Source organism: Apis laboriosa, unplaced genomic scaffold (assembly GCF_014066325.1).
Source record: "Apis laboriosa isolate Shangri-la unplaced genomic scaffold, ASM1406632v1 scaffold105_cov147, whole genome shotgun sequence".
In the NCBI taxonomy this organism is placed as follows: domain Eukaryota; kingdom Metazoa; phylum Arthropoda; class Insecta; order Hymenoptera; family Apidae; genus Apis; species Apis laboriosa.
In genome coordinates this window covers 922,321-942,506 of record NW_025220714.1, presented here as the reverse complement: position 1 = coordinate 942,506, position 20,186 = coordinate 922,321, and the positions used below count along the sequence as shown (strand labels likewise).

General features: G+C 29.7%; 5 protein-coding genes across 10 annotated transcripts; 1 reads left to right on the top strand and 4 right to left on the bottom strand.

Annotated features, from left to right (window-relative positions):
• Nucleotides 1-4: 4 nt before the first annotated feature.
• On the bottom strand, nucleotides 5-1,996 carry LOC122710423 (26S proteasome non-ATPase regulatory subunit 14). Its single transcript, XM_043928273.1, has 6 exons — nucleotides 1,862-1,996; nucleotides 1,564-1,687; nucleotides 1,071-1,220; nucleotides 654-917; nucleotides 312-578; nucleotides 5-225 (listed from the first exon to the last, which is right to left on the bottom strand). Exons 2-6 carry the CDS (start codon nucleotides 1,654-1,656, stop codon nucleotides 64-66), a joined length of 936 nt encoding a protein of 311 aa, XP_043784208.1. The 5' UTR covers nucleotides 1,657-1,687; nucleotides 1,862-1,996; the 3' UTR covers nucleotides 5-63.
• LOC122710431 (COX assembly mitochondrial protein homolog) lies at nucleotides 1,928-2,849 on the top strand. Its single transcript, XM_043928284.1, has 3 exons — nucleotides 1,928-2,101; nucleotides 2,388-2,492; nucleotides 2,552-2,849. Exons 1-3 carry the CDS (start codon nucleotides 2,044-2,046, stop codon nucleotides 2,761-2,763), a joined length of 375 nt encoding a protein of 124 aa, XP_043784219.1. The 5' UTR covers nucleotides 1,928-2,043; the 3' UTR covers nucleotides 2,764-2,849.
• On the bottom strand, nucleotides 2,838-4,627 carry LOC122710416 (tRNA-splicing endonuclease subunit Sen2). The gene is made up of 4 exons (XM_043928260.1): nucleotides 4,385-4,627; nucleotides 3,480-4,311; nucleotides 3,227-3,387; nucleotides 2,838-3,120 (listed from the first exon to the last, which is right to left on the bottom strand). The coding sequence occupies exons 1-4, from the start codon at nucleotides 4,553-4,555 to the stop codon at nucleotides 2,959-2,961; spliced, it is 1,326 nt and encodes a 441-aa protein (XP_043784195.1). The 5' UTR covers nucleotides 4,556-4,627; the 3' UTR covers nucleotides 2,838-2,958.
• An 866-nt stretch (nucleotides 4,628-5,493) lies between these two features.
• Nucleotides 5,494-10,104, bottom strand: LOC122717809 (NADPH:adrenodoxin oxidoreductase, mitochondrial). 4 transcript variants are annotated; one of them, XM_043942359.1, is made up of 5 exons: nucleotides 9,979-10,039; nucleotides 7,012-7,150; nucleotides 6,740-6,958; nucleotides 6,426-6,641; nucleotides 5,494-6,315 (listed from the first exon to the last, which is right to left on the bottom strand). In XM_043942359.1, the coding sequence occupies exons 1-5, from the start codon at nucleotides 9,984-9,986 to the stop codon at nucleotides 5,494-5,496; spliced, it is 1,404 nt and encodes a 467-aa protein (XP_043798294.1). In that variant the 5' UTR covers nucleotides 9,987-10,039. The 4 variants fall into 4 exon arrangements, 2 of the variants coding, with proteins under 2 accessions (XP_043798294.1, XP_043798375.1); XM_043942440.1 differs by lacking the exon at nucleotides 9,979-10,039 and adding an exon at nucleotides 7,379-7,500; XR_006347258.1 differs by lacking the exons at nucleotides 5,494-6,315; nucleotides 6,426-6,641 and adding exons at nucleotides 7,379-7,564; nucleotides 7,647-8,199; nucleotides 8,293-8,600 and having other exon boundaries at nucleotides 6,839-7,150; nucleotides 8,685-10,104.
• A 940-nt stretch (nucleotides 10,105-11,044) lies between these two features.
• On the bottom strand, nucleotides 11,045-17,634 carry LOC122720565 (protein obstructor-E). 3 transcript variants are annotated; one of them, XR_006347783.1, is made up of 5 exons: nucleotides 17,425-17,634; nucleotides 15,113-15,514; nucleotides 14,141-14,354; nucleotides 12,042-13,035; nucleotides 11,045-11,357 (listed from the first exon to the last, which is right to left on the bottom strand). XR_006347783.1 is itself a non-coding variant. In XM_043947358.1 (4 exons), the coding sequence occupies exons 1-4, from the start codon at nucleotides 17,462-17,464 to the stop codon at nucleotides 11,294-11,296; spliced, it is 720 nt and encodes a 239-aa protein (XP_043803293.1). In that variant the 5' UTR covers nucleotides 17,465-17,634; the 3' UTR covers nucleotides 11,045-11,293. The 3 variants fall into 3 exon arrangements, 2 of the variants coding, with proteins under 2 accessions (XP_043803293.1, XP_043803284.1); XM_043947358.1 differs by lacking the exon at nucleotides 12,042-13,035; XM_043947349.1 differs by lacking the exon at nucleotides 11,045-11,357 and having other exon boundaries at nucleotides 11,872-13,035.
• Nucleotides 17,635-20,186: the final 2,552 nt, after the last annotated feature.

Sequence of the window (20,186 nt, the reverse complement as noted above, 5' to 3'; positions counted from 1 at the left end):
CGTATATTTTAAAAAGATGTATATTTTTTTTTAATATATTGCAAATAGTATTTTAAGAAATAGTTATTTGAATACAACTGAATCAAGCATAGCTCCCAGACATTGAACAATGTTGGTAGACATAAGTGTATCCACTTTTTCTTCTAAATGTCGTTTTGGATCTTGTTTACCCACATTTTTTATAGCTAATTGTTCAGGTGTCATTTTTTCTTCGTCTTCTAATGCCTACAAATATGAATTCTCAAGTTAATATGTTTAATAAAAAAACTTTTACATTAAAATATATACAATATTATATTTTAATGTCATACCTTGTTATAATTTTTGGCAAGTTCAAGCATTTCAGATACAATATTTTCATTAAGTTTGCTATGTTCTGAATATTCAGCAAGTGTAAGACCATCCATCCACGTTTTTTTGTGTAAATTTAATAGCATTTTTTGTTCTAATTCATTTTTACGATAGTTAATACTAATGCTATAATAATGACGATTTAAACCATGAATCAATGCTTGAACAGATGGCTTTTGTAAATGACCTAAATTGGATGTAGTTTGACGAGGTTCTTGTCCTAAAACCTATAATTTTATATAAGTATTAATAATAAATGTGTATACATTGAAAGAAAATTTTTATTTTAATTTGTTACATACCATGGTATTAGGAGTAATTAATCTAAATGCATCAATAACAACTTTTCCTTTTACTGATTGTATAGGATCAATAACAACAGCCACTGCTCTTTCACTAAGAGCTTCAAATGATTGTTGTGTATTAATATCTACACCAGAGAGCCAACAACCAAATCCTGGATGAGAATGATACCATCCTACTACCATTTCTGGCCGACCAGTTTGCTTAAGCATATCTAACATTTTTGCTTGAAATACTGGATCAACTGCTTCTACACTGACTCCCTGAAAAAAATAAAATAATATTATTAAATTGAATATTAAAAACATATATTAAATAATTATTGAATATTAATTGAATATTAAAAACATATATTAAATAATTATTTTACATAACAAATAAAAAAATAAAGAGAAAAATAAAATTTCAATTTTTACCGTTCCTGTTTGAGGCATAGCAAATACATCAATTACACGTACAGTATAATCATCAACAAATTCACCAAGCATTAAACCCATTACTTCCATAGGTACACCAGCACGTCCATGTTTAAGCATTTTTAAAAGAGCTAATGACGATATGTATACCTAATAAAAGTACTTTGTTAATAAATATATAGTAATTTATATTAATATGAATCTAATTTAACATTTTTATAATCAATAATTTATTATTTTAATATTAACATATTATAAACTCTTTAGTTATAGTTTCATATAATATATATATCTGTTAATTATTAAAAAATGTGAGCTATAAAAAGAAAGTATAATAAAAAAAACAAATTATAAGATATTAGATTTAAAACTTTCATACATTGTAACTATTTTTTTAAAAACGTAAAATATAAGATAAATATAGAATAAAATAATATGACAATATTTATTTGAGACAAATAAATAAAAAATTGCGATCAAAAAAAGATCATACCTGCTCTGCAGTGTCAACAACTGGAGCATCTGAAGGTGGAGGTCCTTGACTAAGACCTGGCATAGCGCCTCCTAATCTCAATAATCGATCCATCACTATTTATTTTTTATTTCTTTTAATAATTCTAGAAATATTGTACAATAATTAATTCGGAAATCAAAATATAAAATGTAATAATTACTTAATTATTTATATTTATGTTTAGTTCAATTATTAATGAGGTTAACTTTGTTAATGATATATTCAGAAAAAATTATATTTTTTTAAATCATATAAAATATTATATTTATTTACTTACCTATTAAATTATATCACTGATTGTAAATACTACGATTTATTAGTCATCCGTAGCATTAAACAAACATATCTTTTGTAAGCTAATGCATTGACAATTCTCAAATCTGCACACTCATGAGCGCAGCCTGTTGTAGCGACTAGCAGTTACAGAATTTTTAGTAGCGTTATCATAATTTAATAGTAATGAAAGAAGTTAAAAATTCTGATCGTCCAAAATATGGAGGTGGACCGCATAATTTGGGTAAATTTTATATTTTGCATTAACAATTTATAATAAAAGAAATATATATATAACTTTTAATTATAATATCGCATATATAAATAAGGTTATTTTATCTTTCTATTTTTATCAAAATATAAAATTTCATAAAAATTTTATAAAAATTAAATTATATTAATTTAAATAATTAAATAAAATAATTTTTATAAATTACTTAATTCAAAAATAAAATATCATATAGAAAAATACAAAAAGTCGATATTGATAAATATATAGTATAAATATGATACAATAAATATTTGTATAGGAGATCCAGAAGATAAATATTTAAGAAAAGTAGAGAAAGATGTTCTCATACCACAAAAAATGCGAGATAAAGCAAAAGAAGAAAAATGCATTCAAGAGGTTTATGGTAATTCTTTTATTATTATATATATTTTAATGATCAATATTTAAGTATTTTATTTATAGAGTTCAATCTATGTTGTAAAAATGCTAGTTATCTTATGCCATTTAAATGTAAAAAAGAAAATAGTGCATTAATAAACTGTTTATCAAAATGGTATAATGATCCAAAATTCAAAGAAGAATGTACACAAGAATATTTAACAGAAAGAAGTGAATACAGAAGAACTGGTATTCCTAAAAAATCAAAATTAGGAAGATTTGGATCTTCAAATTAAATTATATAATGAATATATTAAATTTATATTAGTATTGTTATTTTTTATTTAGTATATTTAATTGTTTATTGTAAATAAAATGAAGCTACTAAGATGCTATTAAAATATTACAATTATGTAAAAAAAAAAAAAAAAAAAGAATTTTAAACTTATGTATATTTATTTACAATTATGATAAATATGTTAAATACAAAATTAACATGAATCATCATCTTCCTCTTCTACATCTTTATTATGTTTAGGATTCCATCTTCTCCATAATAACTCTCTTACAGAAAATTCAGAAAGTATATCCACATTTAGATTAGATGTATGTAAAATTGAAGATGGCCATAAAACTTGTGCAAATAATATTTCCTATATAAATATATATATTTTTTTAGTTCAAAATATTTTTACAATTCAAAATATTTTTATGTTATAAAAAAATATTTTATAATAAAGAAATTATTTAAAAAATTACCTTGGCAGCAGTTTCTGACAATCTTTCTAATCCTAATAAACTATTCCATGTTAATTTTCTCATACATTTATTTTGATCTGTGATTAATGCATCACCATCTAAAATATCTATTATTACAATGTAAGATGCATGATAAAATGGTGGTCCTTGTTTATATAATACTAAAATATTAAAAAAAAAAATCTTTGACATCTATTTAAAAAATTATTCAAGTTTTATTATTACTAATAAGAAAAAAAAAAATAATACTAACAAAAATCTCCACCATATTTAAGACCAGGTTTTACTATCCATCCTTTGCTTCGAAAATAATGATATACAACGTATTTTGGGATAAAATTTTTATCAGTTTTACAGAAAAAATGCCAAGCACTATCAATATCTAACAAATTACCATCAAAATCTATTAAATTCAAACAACCTAAACCATACAAAAGAAAAAATGTTTCCTCAAATGTAAGATGGAGTGTTTCTTGAATTGGAAAACTTTCAGATTCAATTTTAGGTTTTATTTCTTTTAAGTAATTTTCAATTTCTGTATCACTATCTGGTAAGACAAGTAACTTGTTTTCAATATCCGTATTATCAGTAAAATGTAAATCATCTTCTTTTAAATTAAAATCTGTAAAATATTCTTTTTTTTCATTTTCAATAGATTTTTTTTTGTTATTATCAATGTATTGTTTATTTTCTTTAATAATTAATGTATCATCTCTTTTTATGGAATTTAAATTTATATGATTTCCTTCTATCTTTTTATTAGTTTTATTAATTTGTTGATTTTTTTTATATTTTTCATCTAAAGAAGCAGAATTTGTATCTATTTCAATTATATCTGGTGTACTTTCTTGACTATCTAAAAATTCATCATCATCTTGATTAATATTTTTAGAATGAGAAAATTCACATTTGTTTTCTTCTAAATTTATATTTCTATTATTAGCTTCCATGCTAAGTTCATTAAATTGTTTTAACCATTCTTGTCTACGAAGCCATTGTCTATTTCTTACAACTGGAGGTGCTCCATATCGTGTTTTACCAAATGAAGGAAAACTACGTGATAAAGATCCTTTTCCAAAAAAACCCTAAATGAATATGTTTAAATATAAGTGAAGTGAAAATTTTAATTATATAAATAAATATTTAAATCATAATTACCATAGAATGTACTGCAACAATTTCTTTTGGATCTATTATACATGATCCTAAATCTGTAAGATGAGCAGTATAAGTTGTCCACTCATTTTCATCACCTGATAATATAAGTGGAAATGGCAATTGTTCTTTTAATTTTACACGACGTTTTTTCTTTGGTTCTCGTAAATTCATTTTATATTTATATTTAATAATATTAAACTTAATTAATCATAATATATAGTTTAAAATTTATATCAAGTTTTTTAAAATTTATTTAGAACTCATTAAGTTAACTTATTTTTTTATGAAAAAAAAATAAAAAAAATAATATAAATAATTATTAGTATAAACACAGGTATTATTTTATATATATATTATTTAATATTCTAATAAATAGTTGATATAAATAGATATCTTTAAATACAACAATTTTTTATTTTTAAATTGATAATTGATATTTTTAATATATAAAACAAATACAGCATAGAATAATTAATTTTTTTTTATGTTTAATATAATATAAAATCTTTTTTACTGTTTATAAAACTAGAAATACAAAACTATAAAAACTGACAAAGATCAACGTGTATAAGTAACATCGAGAGGTTAAAGTGACTAGATTTAGAAATTTTTCATTTTTTTTCATTTTATAAAAATATCTATCATTTTTTATAAATTTTGTATTGGAAATCTTATAAAACTATAATTTATAAAATTGAATAAAAAAGAAAATTTTAATAAATAATTATAGCATATTATAGAATTTTTAATACTATTAAAGACGTAATTGTTAAATGCATTAATTAGTAAATTAATTAATTAATTAAATTTTCTAATTATTTGTAAATTTAGAAAAATAAGATTTTATTTAAAATAATAAAAATTTATTTATTTTAAATATTTTTGTCAAAAATATATTTATAATATAAATAATATAATTATAATATATTGTTTATAATTAAAATGAATAAATTAGGAGATAGATATATTGAAGAATATTAAATTAGATATAAATTTTTTATAATTTAAAATCATTTCATTAATAATTATTTATGAATTATTGAAAAATGAAAAAAGTTTATTTTTTTTCATTTATTTATATATATATTTATTTATTTTTTATACTTATATCATTTTAAAGCAATTTTTAGCATTTCATTAATATCAATTATTTTTTCTCTTGGTTTTCCTAATATTTTTCCTCTTTCACATTCAATTTTATCAATTTTTTTCCAATCATTATATGATACTGTAGGTACTCCTTTATGATCAAGTATTTTCGACAAACCTGCAAAACCTGGCTTGTTTTCTGTAATTGATAATTCTTTATTTATTAATGTACCAACTTGAAATGCATTTGTCATTGTTGATAATATAACTCCTACTGGACCTGTTGCAACCCAACCTGCAGCATAAAGATTTTCTTGGACTTTTCCAGCTGTATTTTTAATGCGACCAATCTTTTTATCAAATGGTATTGATACATCTATTGGAACAGATTTATAACCAATACTGCGAAATGCTAGACCACATTCAATTTCTTCAAATAATCCAGTAGGTATAGCAAGTTGTGTAGATATATCATTACCTTCAAGTTTATTTATTGATAATTTAATACCATTTATGTCATTAGAACCTAAAAATTTCACAGGACTTCTTAAAAATAATAGATATAATTCTTTTGTTTTTGTATCTGAAGGTGTTTTTTCTAAATATTCTAACATAAGTTCAGTTAATCTTTTTCGTGGTCTTGTTAAAGTATTAACTACTTGTTTTATATTTATAAAATCATCTTTACGCCAATAAGTCTCACAATTATTTAATTTTAATATTTCTCGTAATTCAGCAATTGTAAATGCTGCTTGTAGTGGCCCCCTTCTTCCTATTAATGATACTTTACGTATTTTACTCTTTGATAATTTTTCTAAAGAATGTGATGTTATATCAGTATTCTAAAAAAATAAAGTTATAAATAAGTTAAAAGTATATTGCATAATATACTTTAAATTATAATATATTTAAATATATTAAATTTTTTAAAAAAATTTAATTTAGAACATACCTTTAACTTATCAACTGGTGTTAATAAAATTCTTGCAATATCTATAGCAACATTACCTTGTCCTAATACAACGGCTTCTTCTACATCTAAATTAATATTCAAATTACTATCTGCAGGTACTCCATTATACCAACCGACAAATCGTTTTCCTGATATTATATTATTTAAATTTTCTCCAGGTATATTTAATGTTTTATCTTCTTCTGCACCATATGCCTAAACATTTATTAATATTAAATATAAAATTATTATATATTAGTAAAATATATTATAAAGTAAAGAAAAATATGATTGAATAAATTTATTATACATACTAATAAAACTACATGATAAATTTCTTGCAATTCCTTTATAGTAACATCTTTTCCTATATTAACATTCCCTATAAACCGAAAACGTGGATTAGATGCAGTTTTTTCAAATGTATGAATAACATTCTTCACTTCTGGATGATCTGGAGCTACACCAAAACGTACTAAACCATACGGTACTGGTAATTTTTCCAATAAATCCACTCTTACATTATTAATTGTCTGTAAAATTGTTTTGTTACAATATTAATCTGTATAATTTATACTGCACTTACCTTTAATAATTGTTGCGCAGTATAAAATCCTGCTGGTCCTGCACCAATAATACATACTCTTGGTACAATATGTTCAGTTGAAAATAAACGAACATATTTGTACATTTTATTAAATTTCATAGTAGAGATTTGTATTAATCTAAAAGAATATATTGTAAATTAAAATCATATATGATTCACGAATATATTAAGATTATAATATTCTTTTAAAGAAGACAGCCAAGAATTTTCATTTTGAATTTGATTTTTTTTCTCTATATAATAAATTTATAAATAATAAAATTGAAATTTATATTTAATTTTATTATATATTTTATATTTATAAATATTTATAAATGCATTATGAATATGGGAAAAAAGCACACACCATTGACAAATATGCATTTATATTTTATTATATTATATTTTATTATATATATAAAAATTTGGTACAACTTTGGTTTATTTTGGATCATCTTTTAATTTATACTTTGTTTCATCATATGTAATACATAATGAATGTATGTTTTTATGACCCAATGATTAAGGTCTGCTGAATAGCATAAATAACACCCTAAAAAAGGAAATAATGTCAATATTGAAAATATAATATTGAAAAATTATAATTAAATATACTAATATATAATTCTTTTTACCTTTATAAAATAGTGATGGAGAAATTATTTCCAAAATAGCTTTCCCTTGTTTTTGAGCTTCAAAAGAAGCAGCTTTAATTTCATTTAAGAATCTTAATATTTTAGGATTGTAATTATAATGATGTAATGTGATTTTTAATCCTACATGATTGCATATTGTAATTTTTAACAGATTAAAAGCACAGCTTATAAGATAAAGAAGTTCAATACTAAGGTGAGTAAACAATGAATAACCAATTAAAACTAATGTTGTTCCAATTTCGAGTTTTTGTAATGTATCATAAATTTCTGTGATTATTTCATGACCATCATAAATATCTGTATATCGAAAAATTAAAATTTCATGTTTTGGTTTACAAAGAATTTTAGCTTTTAAATTCTCTATACTCTCTATCGAAGGAAATTGTATTTTCAAATTTATTTTATTAAGGATGTCATCAATACCATTTAATATCTTTAAAGCATTTTTATTACAAAATTTGGAATTATATATTTTGTGAAACACTTTTCCTGAACGAATTTGCAAATCTTCTGGGAATTCAGAGAATTTGTACTATAAAAGATAAAAATTTAATTTATATTGTAGAAAAATTTTATTTAAAGAGAATATATAATATAATAAAAAAGAATTAAAAAAATAGCTTACTTTTACAACTTCATCAGATGATACATGAATCTCAATTTTATTAAAATCATTACAAAAACTTTCTATCCTATCTAAAGGTGCTAATTGTTGTTTTTCACAACGTTCATTATATGATCCTTGTAATGATCTTTTATATTGATTTGTATTAATAGTTCTTCCTAATATAATTATGTTTCCTACAATTTCTCCTGTTTCTAATTTTTTTACATTATAATCTTTAACATATTTATCAGCTACCATACACTGAATTTGTTTTGTATTTTGTAACATTTTAGATTCATCAGAGTTAAATGTAACAATATTGTTTACTATAACAAGACATTGATGAGATTTAAAAAATTCACTGCATTGTATAATTTTTTCCATAAATGCATATGGAATATCATGCTTACTAAAAATTGCTTGTTTAGGACCATATTCATAATGCTCTTTTAATTTTTCTAAATAAGGTGAGATAAATGTTGGTCCTTTAAAGTTTGTACATACAACATATGTTTCTGAATTTCCTTCTTTACTTGTTGCTGGTTTTATAACATTCACATTACTAAAACAACAAGATAATAAATATATCAGACATATTGTATTACATTCAAAAATAGTAAAAATTTTTAATAAAAAACTCCCTCCAGTAGCTAACAATTGTAATGCAGTTATGGTTTCACAAAAATGTAAATGTATTAAAACACTTTCTTGTTCCGCTGGAACATCTGTACAGTCTATACTACCATCTGCAGTAATCAAGAATATATTACAATGTGGCTGTGCTACTTTTATAAGTTCATTCAAATTTTTTAAATTCATAAGATTTCCGGTATTATCTTCTCCAAAACACCAATGATTTAATGTGTGTCTAATGAACCTGTCATCATCAACCATTATAGATGCCGGATTACCTTCATAATATGGATTTAAGGTCATAGCAAGCCAATCCCATTTAATATTAGGAACATTTGTTTTTAACCAATGATTTAAAGATGTGATGAAAGCTCCAGGTGCTTCACATAAATGAACAGATTTAAAACATTTATTATTATTACAAATGTAATTCATTGGTATTAAAGGAAACGATGATACTATTTCATAAAATTTACACCATGCTTGAGTTAAAAGTTCTGGTTGAATATAAGTTTTCAATCGAGTCATAACATCTTTTGCACTGTTTCTTATTCTTGTATGTAATTGCCATTTATCAGGATCATAATTATTTAAACAATTCTTTATGGCATTTAATTCATTTTTTATTAATTGTAATTCATCGACTGTCCATAAACAATCTTTAAACATAGTTGTTGGTTCAGGCATTGTATAACATTCATTATTTACAATTGTAAAACGTTTATTAAATAAATTATTTATATGTTCATTTTGAGTTTGATTTTTATGCATACAATCTTTATTTGTATGTAATAACTGTTGTTTTTTAAAATCATATTCCTCTGTTTCCATTGTTTAATCAATAATTTAATTATTACACTTATTCGCGTATAATCACATAATCAGTATAATTCTTTTTACGTAAAGAATTAATTTAAAGTTAATTTAAAGTATAAAATAAGAATATATAAGTTATAAATATATTTAATTTTTTAAAAGAATTTAATAATTTTTTTCAACATTTAAAGATTAAAATTCTTTCATATAATTGCCTTGGCTGACTTCTTATTTTTGACAGATATAATTTCTCACCTTTTCATTATATGATAATAAATATAATACTTTGTTTAGTTAACAAAATTGACAAAAAAATTATATTATTTTATTTCGTAAAAACTATGAATATACATTCTAAAATTCATATAATATAAACACTACTTTTTTTTTACAATATAACTTAATCGATATTTTGAAATAATCATATACGTATAGATTTGATTTATTGATAAATAAAATTATATGATTTATAAGTATGTAGTGGGAGAAGAACAGTGATAGGGTAAAAATATTGAAATCAGCGCCATCTCCAAAATGTTGCAAAGCAACACATAAACAAAGGTCAGAAAAAGCAAGAGAAAGATAGAAATAGAGAAAGAATTGACTGTCAGCATCATCTCTCGAATGTTAAAAACATCTTTTTTAAAGAATGATTTCTAAATGTATTCAAGAGATGGTATTGATCTTTAATTCTTATCTACTATTTTATCTTGTCTTTAAAGAGTTATATTTAATATTCAAGAGATGGCACTGAACATCAATTCTTATTTTATTTCTATCCTTTTCTCATTATTTTCTGTCCTTTCTTCATATGTTTCATTTGCGGCACTCTGAAGATGGCACTGATTTCAATAATTTTTATTTATCTCTGTCTTTTGTCATTACCTACTTTTTTTATTTATTTTTTATTTATATTTAACACGTGAACATAAATAAGGTATATTTGAACACTTTCATCATTTTCTTTTAAAACTAAAATGTATCTTAATTTTTTATGCAAAAAATATAATCACATTCTTTTTTTTTTGTTGAAAATATGTGATTACAACATATATGATTATAAGATATTATATAAAATATTTATAAAAAAATATTATACAGAATATTATATAATAGAATATTCTATTCTTTTTACTTTTAATTCTATATTGATATATTTAACTTGAATTTTTTAGTCATTATATTCTTATCCTGAATCGAATTGTTTAAAATAACACAGTAAAAGTATTCAAAATGATAAGCAGATTCTAGTATTTCTAAGGTATACGACAAAAATTGCATTGAATATTAGGTCTACATTTTATATTTTGACCATGGTATTACATATACAATATTTATTTATCGTTTTATAATAGTAATTTATTTACATATATCATAACCTATATTACAATTATCTAACGTGATATGACAAGAGATATGAATGATATTGCGAATGATTTAAAATGAAATACATGAATTTTTTTTTATTTCGATGGAAGATGCAGGAAATTAATAGATTTTGACGAATTTCAAAATCTTCCGACCCTAGTGTCGATCAGAATTATTGAACTTTGCGTATTTGTCCTCTTCGTCACTTTTTTTTGTATCCCAATTTTCGTAAAGCCTTTAGATCCACGTCTCCATAGTAGTCTTCGCTATAAAATTTATTATTTATAATGGTGAGATTTATTTTCTAAAAAATCGATAACTCAATAAAGAGATGAATAATAACAAACAATAACAAAATATCGTAATCAACATGTTAATAATAACAGTTTAAATTAAACACCGAAAATTTTAATATGTATAATATAACCTATAAAATATATGCTTAATAATAAAATATAATATGATAAAGGAATAAGAAAAATCTTCAGTCACTACGCGTAAATTTCGATACGTATTCTCATTACCTGTTTTTAAATCATTTTAAACGATTCTCAATTCAAGCTTTCATCTTTACGTCATAAATAGTGCATCGAATGACAATGATAAGTTGTGTTTACATTCAAAACATTGTTACATTTTCGATAAAAACGAGCATGCAGAGTTAGAAATCGCGAAAAAAATAGATTTCCATAACGAAACAAGCAAATACATAAATACACCTGGATCAAAGGATAAGATAGATCAAAGGATAAGATGGATCGATAGGAAAAGCACATAGTCTTTTTTTTTCACGAATTTTTGTTTCTTTTATTATACGAATTTTTCACATTACTTAAAAATATAACGACGGACGAGTCTAGCTTACGCAAGCATGCTTGATCTTGGAATCAAGAAAATGTGAGGGACAAGCTCGAATCGAAACAAATTGAAAAGAAGAAAGAACGACTCACCGTCCATCGAATCATTCCCTTAGATTTCTCTTTTTTTTTTTTCAAAAGTATAAATATCCAATGGACGTAATTCTAACCTAGAAACGATACCGATCAACGAGCTTTGTTTTAAAACCGTACGTCTTACGATAGCTAACAAGATTGCGTACGGAAGGGGAAAATAAAGGAAAATGGATAAAAGTAAACAATGACAAGAGAAAGGAGGAGAGATGAAAAAAGTTATCGACGAGACGATACGATTGGGAATCGAATTTCGATTATCGATTCGAATTTCAATACTCGATGTTAATTTTGACGAGTGTTCGAGATTACTTGTTCACATATAAACACTATGTATATAGACAGAAGGTATACAAATTTTATTTTGTTCGATTTTTATAAAATCGATTAATTCGAATCGATGCACAGTTCGAAAGATTAAAATTCCACGGACGTTACTTCTTCCCGCATGTTGCGGCGCATCGAGCCGCATGGACGAAATAACCTCGACACGAGTGAGGGAATTCTGTGACGTATAACTCTTCGGTCACAAGACTATCATGATATTCCTCTCGTATTCGAGTCAAACCACGTACGAAATAATGGTAAATAATAGCAAATTATTCGATTATATTTGTTTCAGAAAAGCTCGGGTGTACGCACGAAGAACGTGACCGAGTATCACAAGTGTATGTATCTGTCACTTATGCGTATGTGTATGTGTGTGTGCGTGCTTGCACAAAAGAAAAATATGCATAGGAAAGAGATTCAGACAAAAGTAAGAAGTGAGGACGAAGGAGGGAAGAGAAGAGGGAAAGAAAGTGATGAGGAAGAGGAAGAAGGAAAGGAAGATGAGAGAAATTATTCTTGAAGGGATGCGTTGGGCCTCGCAGGTGCCGATGGGGGCCTCGGTTTGCCTTGAGGAGGCTTCCTGGTCTCGCCTGAATTCTGAATTCCGGCAAGCAGCTCGCTCTTCCTGATGCTCTTTAGATCCAGGTCACCATAGTAATCCTCACTGTGAACCAGAACACCGGGAAAAATCCGGAGGTTAGGATCATGCGTGATGTGCCACCTGTTTTCGCGTGCAGCCTTGTGTTTTTTTTCTTTTTTTTCTCTCTTTTTTTTTTTTCTATTAATCACGTTTACATGAGAAGAAGTGATTACGGATTCGTTTTAGTGTATCGGTGCTTTGGGAACACGTTGCAATATATAGTTTGTCTCGAAATTTATGCACGAGTGTGAAAGTTAACCTCTTCGAAACATTAAGGAAAAGGTTAGTAAATTAAAATTCATCGAAGAGTTCTCCACTCACATGGAATTTTTTAATAATGAAAACAAAATAACAATCATGATTTGAGACGATATTGCATGATTTGAGACGATGCGTTTGATGCCTCATAGCATTTTTGAAGAGGTTAATTTTTTGTTTCTTTTTTAGTGGAATTTGAGTATTCGTAACATTCAGTGATAACATTTAGTTGGATAATCCTCCGTAAAATAATATTTTTAAACTGTGAATATTAATTAATTACATATGTTAGATAATTTTGTTGTTAATTAACGATATGATTACTTGTTATACCATTGCTTGAAAGAAAATGATGCGATTGGAATGAGTGAAGAGAAAAAGAAAATAGCACAAACAAAATTAATTAACATAGAGAAATTATTTTATTGACTTTCACGTTATTTCTGTCCTCAAGAAACATTATGTAAATATTATGTTACCAACATTTGGGTGGCTGTTACATAAAACCTATTTCTACGCATTATGAGAGCAAAGTATACACCAATCCGTTAATATCCGTTTAATTACATCACTCGAAAAATATCTTTCGAACTTTCAGATCTTACGAAAATTATTACTACTACACCATAATCGAGGATATTCCGGTTTGTCCAGAATTTATCTTTTACGTAATACACAGTCGCAAAGCTTCCTCAATCTACTCAAATTCTACTCTCTCTTTGAAATGAGATCTTTTAGAATATTTTTTTTTTTTTACAGCGAATAATCAAAAAATACTAGTAGTCTTCGAATTAGAAATATCACGAATATAAAACATCACACTCAGAAAATTTTCTTTCAACTCAGATAAAAAAGAAAGATAGAGACTCACCATCCAGGAACGTCCTCAGGATCTTCGCAGGCACCGCTGCCATCGGCATCACCGATTTTGAACACAGTGCCGATAGGGCACCCGTACTCTCTCGCGATACCTTCCAGACATATGTAATACTTTCTGCAGTCGTCGGGATGGGCGTGTCTGCTGAAGCTGCCGGATGCCCCGCTCACTTCGCCGGCGGCTGGACACGTGAAACCTCCTGCGACTTCTGCACAATGGCGATAAATATGTGATGAGATGCGTAATAGTTCGCGATCAGTGAGACGAGAAAGTTGAGACGAAGTTACAATGTTCGAATCGAGGAAACGCATGCAGGATGTGCGTGGGAACGGATCGTCACGTATCGTTGGTCGAAGCCACGCGGTGAATGAATGATATTCAAGGAGAGGCTTAATAGATTTTTCGTGCGTTGTATGATGTTCTTTGATATATTAAATGGTGTTATCTCCATCTTCGAAGAGATACGTTTTTATTGCGTTAATTTTACAGAATATGAAAGGAATGGAAAAAAAAATGTAGAGATATGGTTAATTATTCCTTTTAATTATATTCGTCGGATGCTATAAAATTTCACGAAAGTCATAATTAATGTTTGTGATGAAAGATGCGAAAATTGTCGAGTTGTTATCAAATATAATTATCGATAAAATTTATTTATATATTATGAAACTTACCTGGCCATTGAATAAAGTAATAAAATTACCGATTCTGTGTTAATAAATAAACAGACAAGAAAAGATTAATAACTTTCTAAAATCGTGTCATAGTCAAGAATGTGCGCCTTTCTTTTTATCCGAATCAATTTGAATTTCTTCGATATTTTAATAAAAAAAAAAAAAAAGGATTTTTTTCGGATTTTTAAAAAAAAAAGAAGAGACTAACATTTACATCTCGTTTCCATCCCACGTTCGAATAAATAAAATTGCATTTCACAATGTAAAATACAATAAAAAATACAATACATACCCTCGTTTTTGCATTCAGGTACTTGGTCGGCCCACATACAGACTCTCGCCTCACGGTCATAAGCGAGTCCAGGACTGCACTGATACTTGGATGCCTCTCCGTTCCAGCAATTCCAGAACACGTCGCATTTTTTTTCATCCGGGAAGATACCGTATAGACGCGGACAATGTGGCGTGCTGATCGCCGGCTCGAGCTGCGTCCTGTCCCCGCAATCCACGTTGTGCAGATAATCGCAATTCTCGGTGAGGAACTTGCTATCGCTTGCGTCGAATGCGAGCCCATTGCCGCAAGTCTTCAACTCCGCCACATTGTTGTCGCATTTCCAATATTTGTCGCAGGATATGTGATGGGGATAGAAACCGAAGTCGTCCGGGCATTTGAACGATTCTTGGGCGGTTGCGCCTGTGGAAAAAAAAAAGGTAAACAAAAGAGAATACTTTGTTATATAAAAATACGACCACGAACGAAGGAAGGTAATCTGGTTCGTATCGAAAGTAACTCGAAGGAATGCCGTTTTTAAATGGTGAAACTAAGGAAATTCTTTCGTGTCGGTAATTCTTCGAAAGAAGAATCGCGTTACCAAATTACAAACTTTCCATCGAAATAATCCTAAATTATACGTGTCCGTGAACAGAACTCGCCCAATCATTGTTTCCAAGACAAATGAAACGAAATCAACGGAGAAAAAGTGCGTTTCGCGGTTTAGATCCTGTGGCAGATCAACGTAATTCAATTTTACCGTTATTTTCGCTCTCGGGAGAAGATTAAACGATAAGATCGATCGTCGACCGCAACGCCCTCCCCACCATTGCGTTGCATCTTCTCCCTCTCCCGCCTCAATTCTTCCTTTATTCTCGTTCTTCGCGAAAGAACAGATACGGAATATTCAGAGGGACAAAGACAACGTTGCACTATCGACACCGACTGAGTGCCAGTTTTTTCCCCAGCTATGATTGCACATGCCTAATAATCCGTTATTCTTTTCTCGCGATATATGACGTCTGAATAACCTAAACGTGTTATGTAAGGACACGAAGTGACTTTCGCCAGGCGCTTTCACTTTGGGCCTAGAGCCAGACCCACCGTCAGCAGCCGCAACACCACCACCTCGTGACTGGGCCCTCCCAGCATCCCGTTCACTCCACTCTCCTCTCTCTCTCTCTCTCTCTCTCTCTCTCTCTCTCTCTCTCTCTCTCTCTCTCTCTCTCTCTCTCTCTTTTCATTTTCATACACGCACACACACCTTTCATTCTCTCTGTAATTTCGCGCCTACGAGCTTCTCGCCGACGTTTGTGCGCGTTTCGTGTTCATTTTCATTTTTTTCGAGAGACCGATCAAAAATCGCGTCTCTGATCTGACGAGCTTGTTTCCGAATTTCGATTATTCGATTATTATCTAATTTAATCGTAATCACGATCGTGGATTTTTAGATAGAAAGAGAGAGAGAGAGAGAGAGAGAGAGAGAGAGAGAGAGAGAGAGAAAGAGGATTTTGGATGTGGATTGGTCGGTAAATGAAAAAGGAAGGGTCAAGATCTGGGCCAAGGTTATCCTGTTTCAGCGAGGGAAGAGGAGGGAAAAAGGAATGGAGGAAACATAATATACTATAGTCGTTTCGAGAAAGCCGATTGTTAGTTTTTTGATAAATCAACCATTTTCAATCACGCGTGTTTTTCATACCGATTTGTACGCGAGGAATTGCTCGAATTCACGCGAGGCTCGAGAAGATGGATAGAAGGGAATCGAATGGAGAAGTTTAAATATTTCGTTGCTTATGAGATTACAAATATAAATAGCTCTTTTCCCGATCATTGAACGCATCGTAAGTTGACCTGCTTTCCTTCGAATGCCGCGGATATTACGATACGTATATCGCGAATATAGCACTCTAGTCGTACGAGAGTTGGAACAAGTCACTTTTCAAGGTATCGATACTATTCCGATACGAAACACACGTACAATATACATTTCTCGATTCGAATCGAATCGAATCGAAATCTGGATTATATCGAGAGAAACCGCGTACAACGTTGGAAGGATTATAGAAAAGCGAAGACTACGTTAAACGAATAATTCCATCGGCGAGAATCGGCGACAAAGGAGGAGGGCACTCTCTTTCCACACGCATATGTCACGCACTTGTTTCCTCCACTTCCGATCGTAACGATCGTTCTCGAGCAACACTTTCCTCTCCCAACTTTCTTCCTCCACGTGATAAATACGCTCGATAATTACTTCCTTTCCCCTTTTATTCTCTCTATTCTTTCCACCCTCTTGTTTCCTTGTGATTGTTTATTTCGTGATGGGTACGTACCGGCGATCAGAATGGCGGCTATCACGTAGTACGTCCTCATTGTTGTTACGTGCGTGTGTGTTGTACGTCCCGCGTGGTATGTCGATCTGGTATTTTCTTTTTACGATCCTTTCCTCGTGACGCGTAAAAATTCGTCAATGATTTGTCGAAGGAAGGGTGAGGGGGGAGGAGAAAGGAGAAAAAAATTGTTATCACTTTTGCGAGCGCACAGTGTCCACCGAGAGCAGAGAGAGAACTCTGTGTTTGCGCCCTGTCGTTCTCCACCTTTATATAAGTGATTGGTCACGTGTTGTTCCTCTTCCACCTCCTTATAGAGAACCCTCCTTCTCTTCTCCTTCGTCGCTTCGAGAAGAGTGTATATACACCTCTGTGATATATACCTCGCTCTCTACGTTTCTCTTTCTTTCTTTCTCCCTCTCTCGTCGTCTCGCAGATCTCCCATTCCTTTCTCTCTTTATTCTTCTCGCTGAAAATGCCATCCGAAGACCTAACAGTGGCCCGGTAATAAACGTCTGCCACGTTCTTTCTTCCCCACTTCTCTTACCCGCACCCACCTCCATCGAACAAGCACTGTCTCAAATGTTAAAATGATTCCCTTTTTTCTTTTTTTTTTTATTCCACTCCTCGTTTTAATTCCTTCGTTAAAATACTGTTTCCTCTTTTCTCTTTCTATCTCTTGTTCTTTTATTCTTCGAATCTCGATTCGATTCAACAAGGACCAGTTTCGACTTTCAACCTGATCCTCGCATTCTCGATTTTGCTCGTTTCTTTCTGTTCGATTATCGAATAAAGAAACTAGATTCGTTTTTGTTGCTTAGATAAAAGATTTTAGAACGTTTTTGGATATTTTCGTTGACTGGTTTCTTTCTCGCGGATGAAAGGATATTTATATACCGATCGCCGATAATTGTCGAGATTCGCGTTGTAACATTTCAATATATTGAAATAATTCTCTCGTTTCTAAAATTACTTTTCCGTAAGCTTTTCCGTGATATCTTGTTATTATCTCGTCCAATCATCGAAATTCGTCGAACTGGTGGACAGGTGCGTACCGTTTTCGTACACAATCGGCGTACTGGTGCGATCATACGCGTATGCGGAATACCGACCGATCGTAACGTGATTATAATAATAATAATGGTGGGTATAAAATAACGGGGAAGGCTGGAAGGGGGCGAAGGTCGTGCACGAGCAACGTGACTCACCCAGACTCTCGTATCTACCACCCTGGTCTTCGACATTCCGATATTATAGTTAATCCGAAGTGGTTATTCAATTGGTCGTTGCTTTATCGATAAAACTTAAGGATCGATTATTAAGATAATTTGGACGAGATACTTTCAAATTAACCATTCGGTGTCCTTCAAAACGTCTCGAATTACGAGTCTCGAAAAAACAGAGTGCAGATTTTACAATCAATTTCGATAAATCGAAAGATTTATTTTCGAAAAATTGCGTTATTTATATTTTCACAGACGTGTAAAGATTCGAATATTTTTAGACCATGTTATAGAAAGCGGATTATCAGGTTCGAACCGGTATCGATTAGATTAGACACTTTTTTGCCAAACTCGAAAAGACCTCTTCTCTCGCGAGATTTTATTCGCCCAGTCGGATCGAACCGTGATTGACATTTATTCCCTTACATCATTCTCTGTCACCGCGTTGCGTTTTCTCCGCAAGAAAGTCCTCCCGACGATTTTGCAATTATATTTCATCAGTTTTTCTTTTACCTCTTTGCGGTGAGATTTGATATTTTGAAAGGAATCGATCGGCGAGATACTTCTTACACTTTTACCAACCAATTTTTTCCTTCTTTTTCCACCTTATCTGTCAAAACAAAAACAAAAAAAATTATAAAAAATTTCAAAAAACGGTTTATCGCATCCGATAAGAATTATACACACGATAAGGAAGATCTTGCTAATTCAATTTCCAAAAATTTCACGCTGTTCTAAAAAAAAAAAGAAAGGAGTTATTCTAATTCAAAGTATTTCCTCAAGGGGACAACGAAGACGGATCGGACGCATATTAATGCCGAACGCTTTCGACAACAGCGGAACTTTCTCGCTCGGTTTAATCCAGTTTCTCGAATAAATACCATTGGCAGGGTCGGTGTTTACGCGCACGTACGTCCGCTGATCGAAAGCACAGACTTGACGAGGAGCGAGGAAACCGCGTCGAGAGATGGTTGATCGACCTTGGCGCGATTCCAGGAAAACGAGGACGAAAGTCGTACCGACATTATCGATCTCAATTTTAATTTTCTTCCCGAAATATACTTTGAAACTTGATATATATATATATATATATATATATATATATATATATATATATGTACACACTTCGATGAGATTAGAAACGAAAAATATCCGCGAATCAAAGCGAAATGAAAATTCAAAAACTCTTTGAATTCGCGTTTTTGTCGATTTATATTCGAAACGAATATTACGAACGTTCCTTCGAGAAGATCGTAATATTCGTTGACGAAGTTCGGCGAACGTGTTCGTTCCCAACGTGACGAGACTGAAACGTGGCGGTTTGGGACCCCCAAACGAAGGAGGAAGCGGAGGAACGTAACCGGATGGCTAATGCACAAACGCCTTCCGGATAACGGTAAGGCTGCACGGCGGTTTATCGTGTTACGTGCCTCGACGCGCCAAGGATGCAGGTGCCGCGCCTCTCGATGATTAATATTCGGCTCGTTGATCTCCTTAAGTCGACCGATTCGAGGAGGACACGACTGGTCGTCCTCTCCCCCC

Coding starts and splice junctions, on each gene's coding strand:
- LOC122710423 (XM_043928273.1), bottom strand. CDS start 1,656: ATGGATCGATTATTGAGATTAGGAGGCGCTATGCCAGGTCTTAGTCAA. Junction 579..653: donor TAATTACTCCTAATACCATG/GTATGTAACAAA, acceptor ATAAAATTATAG/GTTTTAGGACAAGAACCTCG. Junction 226..311: donor TTGCCAAAAATTATAACAAG/GTATGACATTAA, acceptor TCATATTTGTAG/GCATTAGAAGACGAAGAAAA.
- LOC122710431 (XM_043928284.1), top strand. CDS start 2,044: ATGAAAGAAGTTAAAAATTCTGATCGTCCAAAATATGGAGGTGGACCG. Junction 2,102..2,387: donor AGGTGGACCGCATAATTTGG/GTAAATTTTATA, acceptor ATATTTGTATAG/GAGATCCAGAAGATAAATAT. Junction 2,493..2,551: donor ATGCATTCAAGAGGTTTATG/GTAATTCTTTTA, acceptor TTTTATTTATAG/AGTTCAATCTATGTTGTAAA.
- LOC122710416 (XM_043928260.1), bottom strand. CDS start 4,555: ATGAATTTACGAGAACCAAAGAAAAAACGTCGTGTAAAATTAAAAGAA. Junction 4,312..4,384: donor TTGTTGCAGTACATTCTATG/GTAATTATGATT, acceptor ATATTCATTTAG/GGTTTTTTTGGAAAAGGATC. Junction 3,121..3,226: donor TGTCAGAAACTGCTGCCAAG/GTAATTTTTTAA, acceptor ATATTTATATAG/GAAATATTATTTGCACAAGT.
- LOC122717809 (XM_043942359.1), bottom strand. Junction 6,959..7,011: donor CTGCGCAACAATTATTAAAG/GTAAGTGCAGTA, acceptor ACAATTTTACAG/ACAATTAATAATGTAAGAGT. Junction 6,642..6,739: donor TTTATCATGTAGTTTTATTA/GTATGTATAATA, acceptor ATAAATGTTTAG/GCATATGGTGCAGAAGAAGA.
- LOC122720565 (XM_043947349.1), bottom strand. CDS start 17,464: ATGAGGACGTACTACGTGATAGCCGCCATTCTGATCGCCG. Junction 15,515..17,424: donor AGCCGCCATTCTGATCGCCG/GTACGTACCCAT, acceptor TTTTTTCCACAG/GCGCAACCGCCCAAGAATCG. Junction 14,355..15,112: donor ACCTGAATGCAAAAACGAGG/GTATGTATTGTA, acceptor GCCATTGTGCAG/AAGTCGCAGGAGGTTTCACG.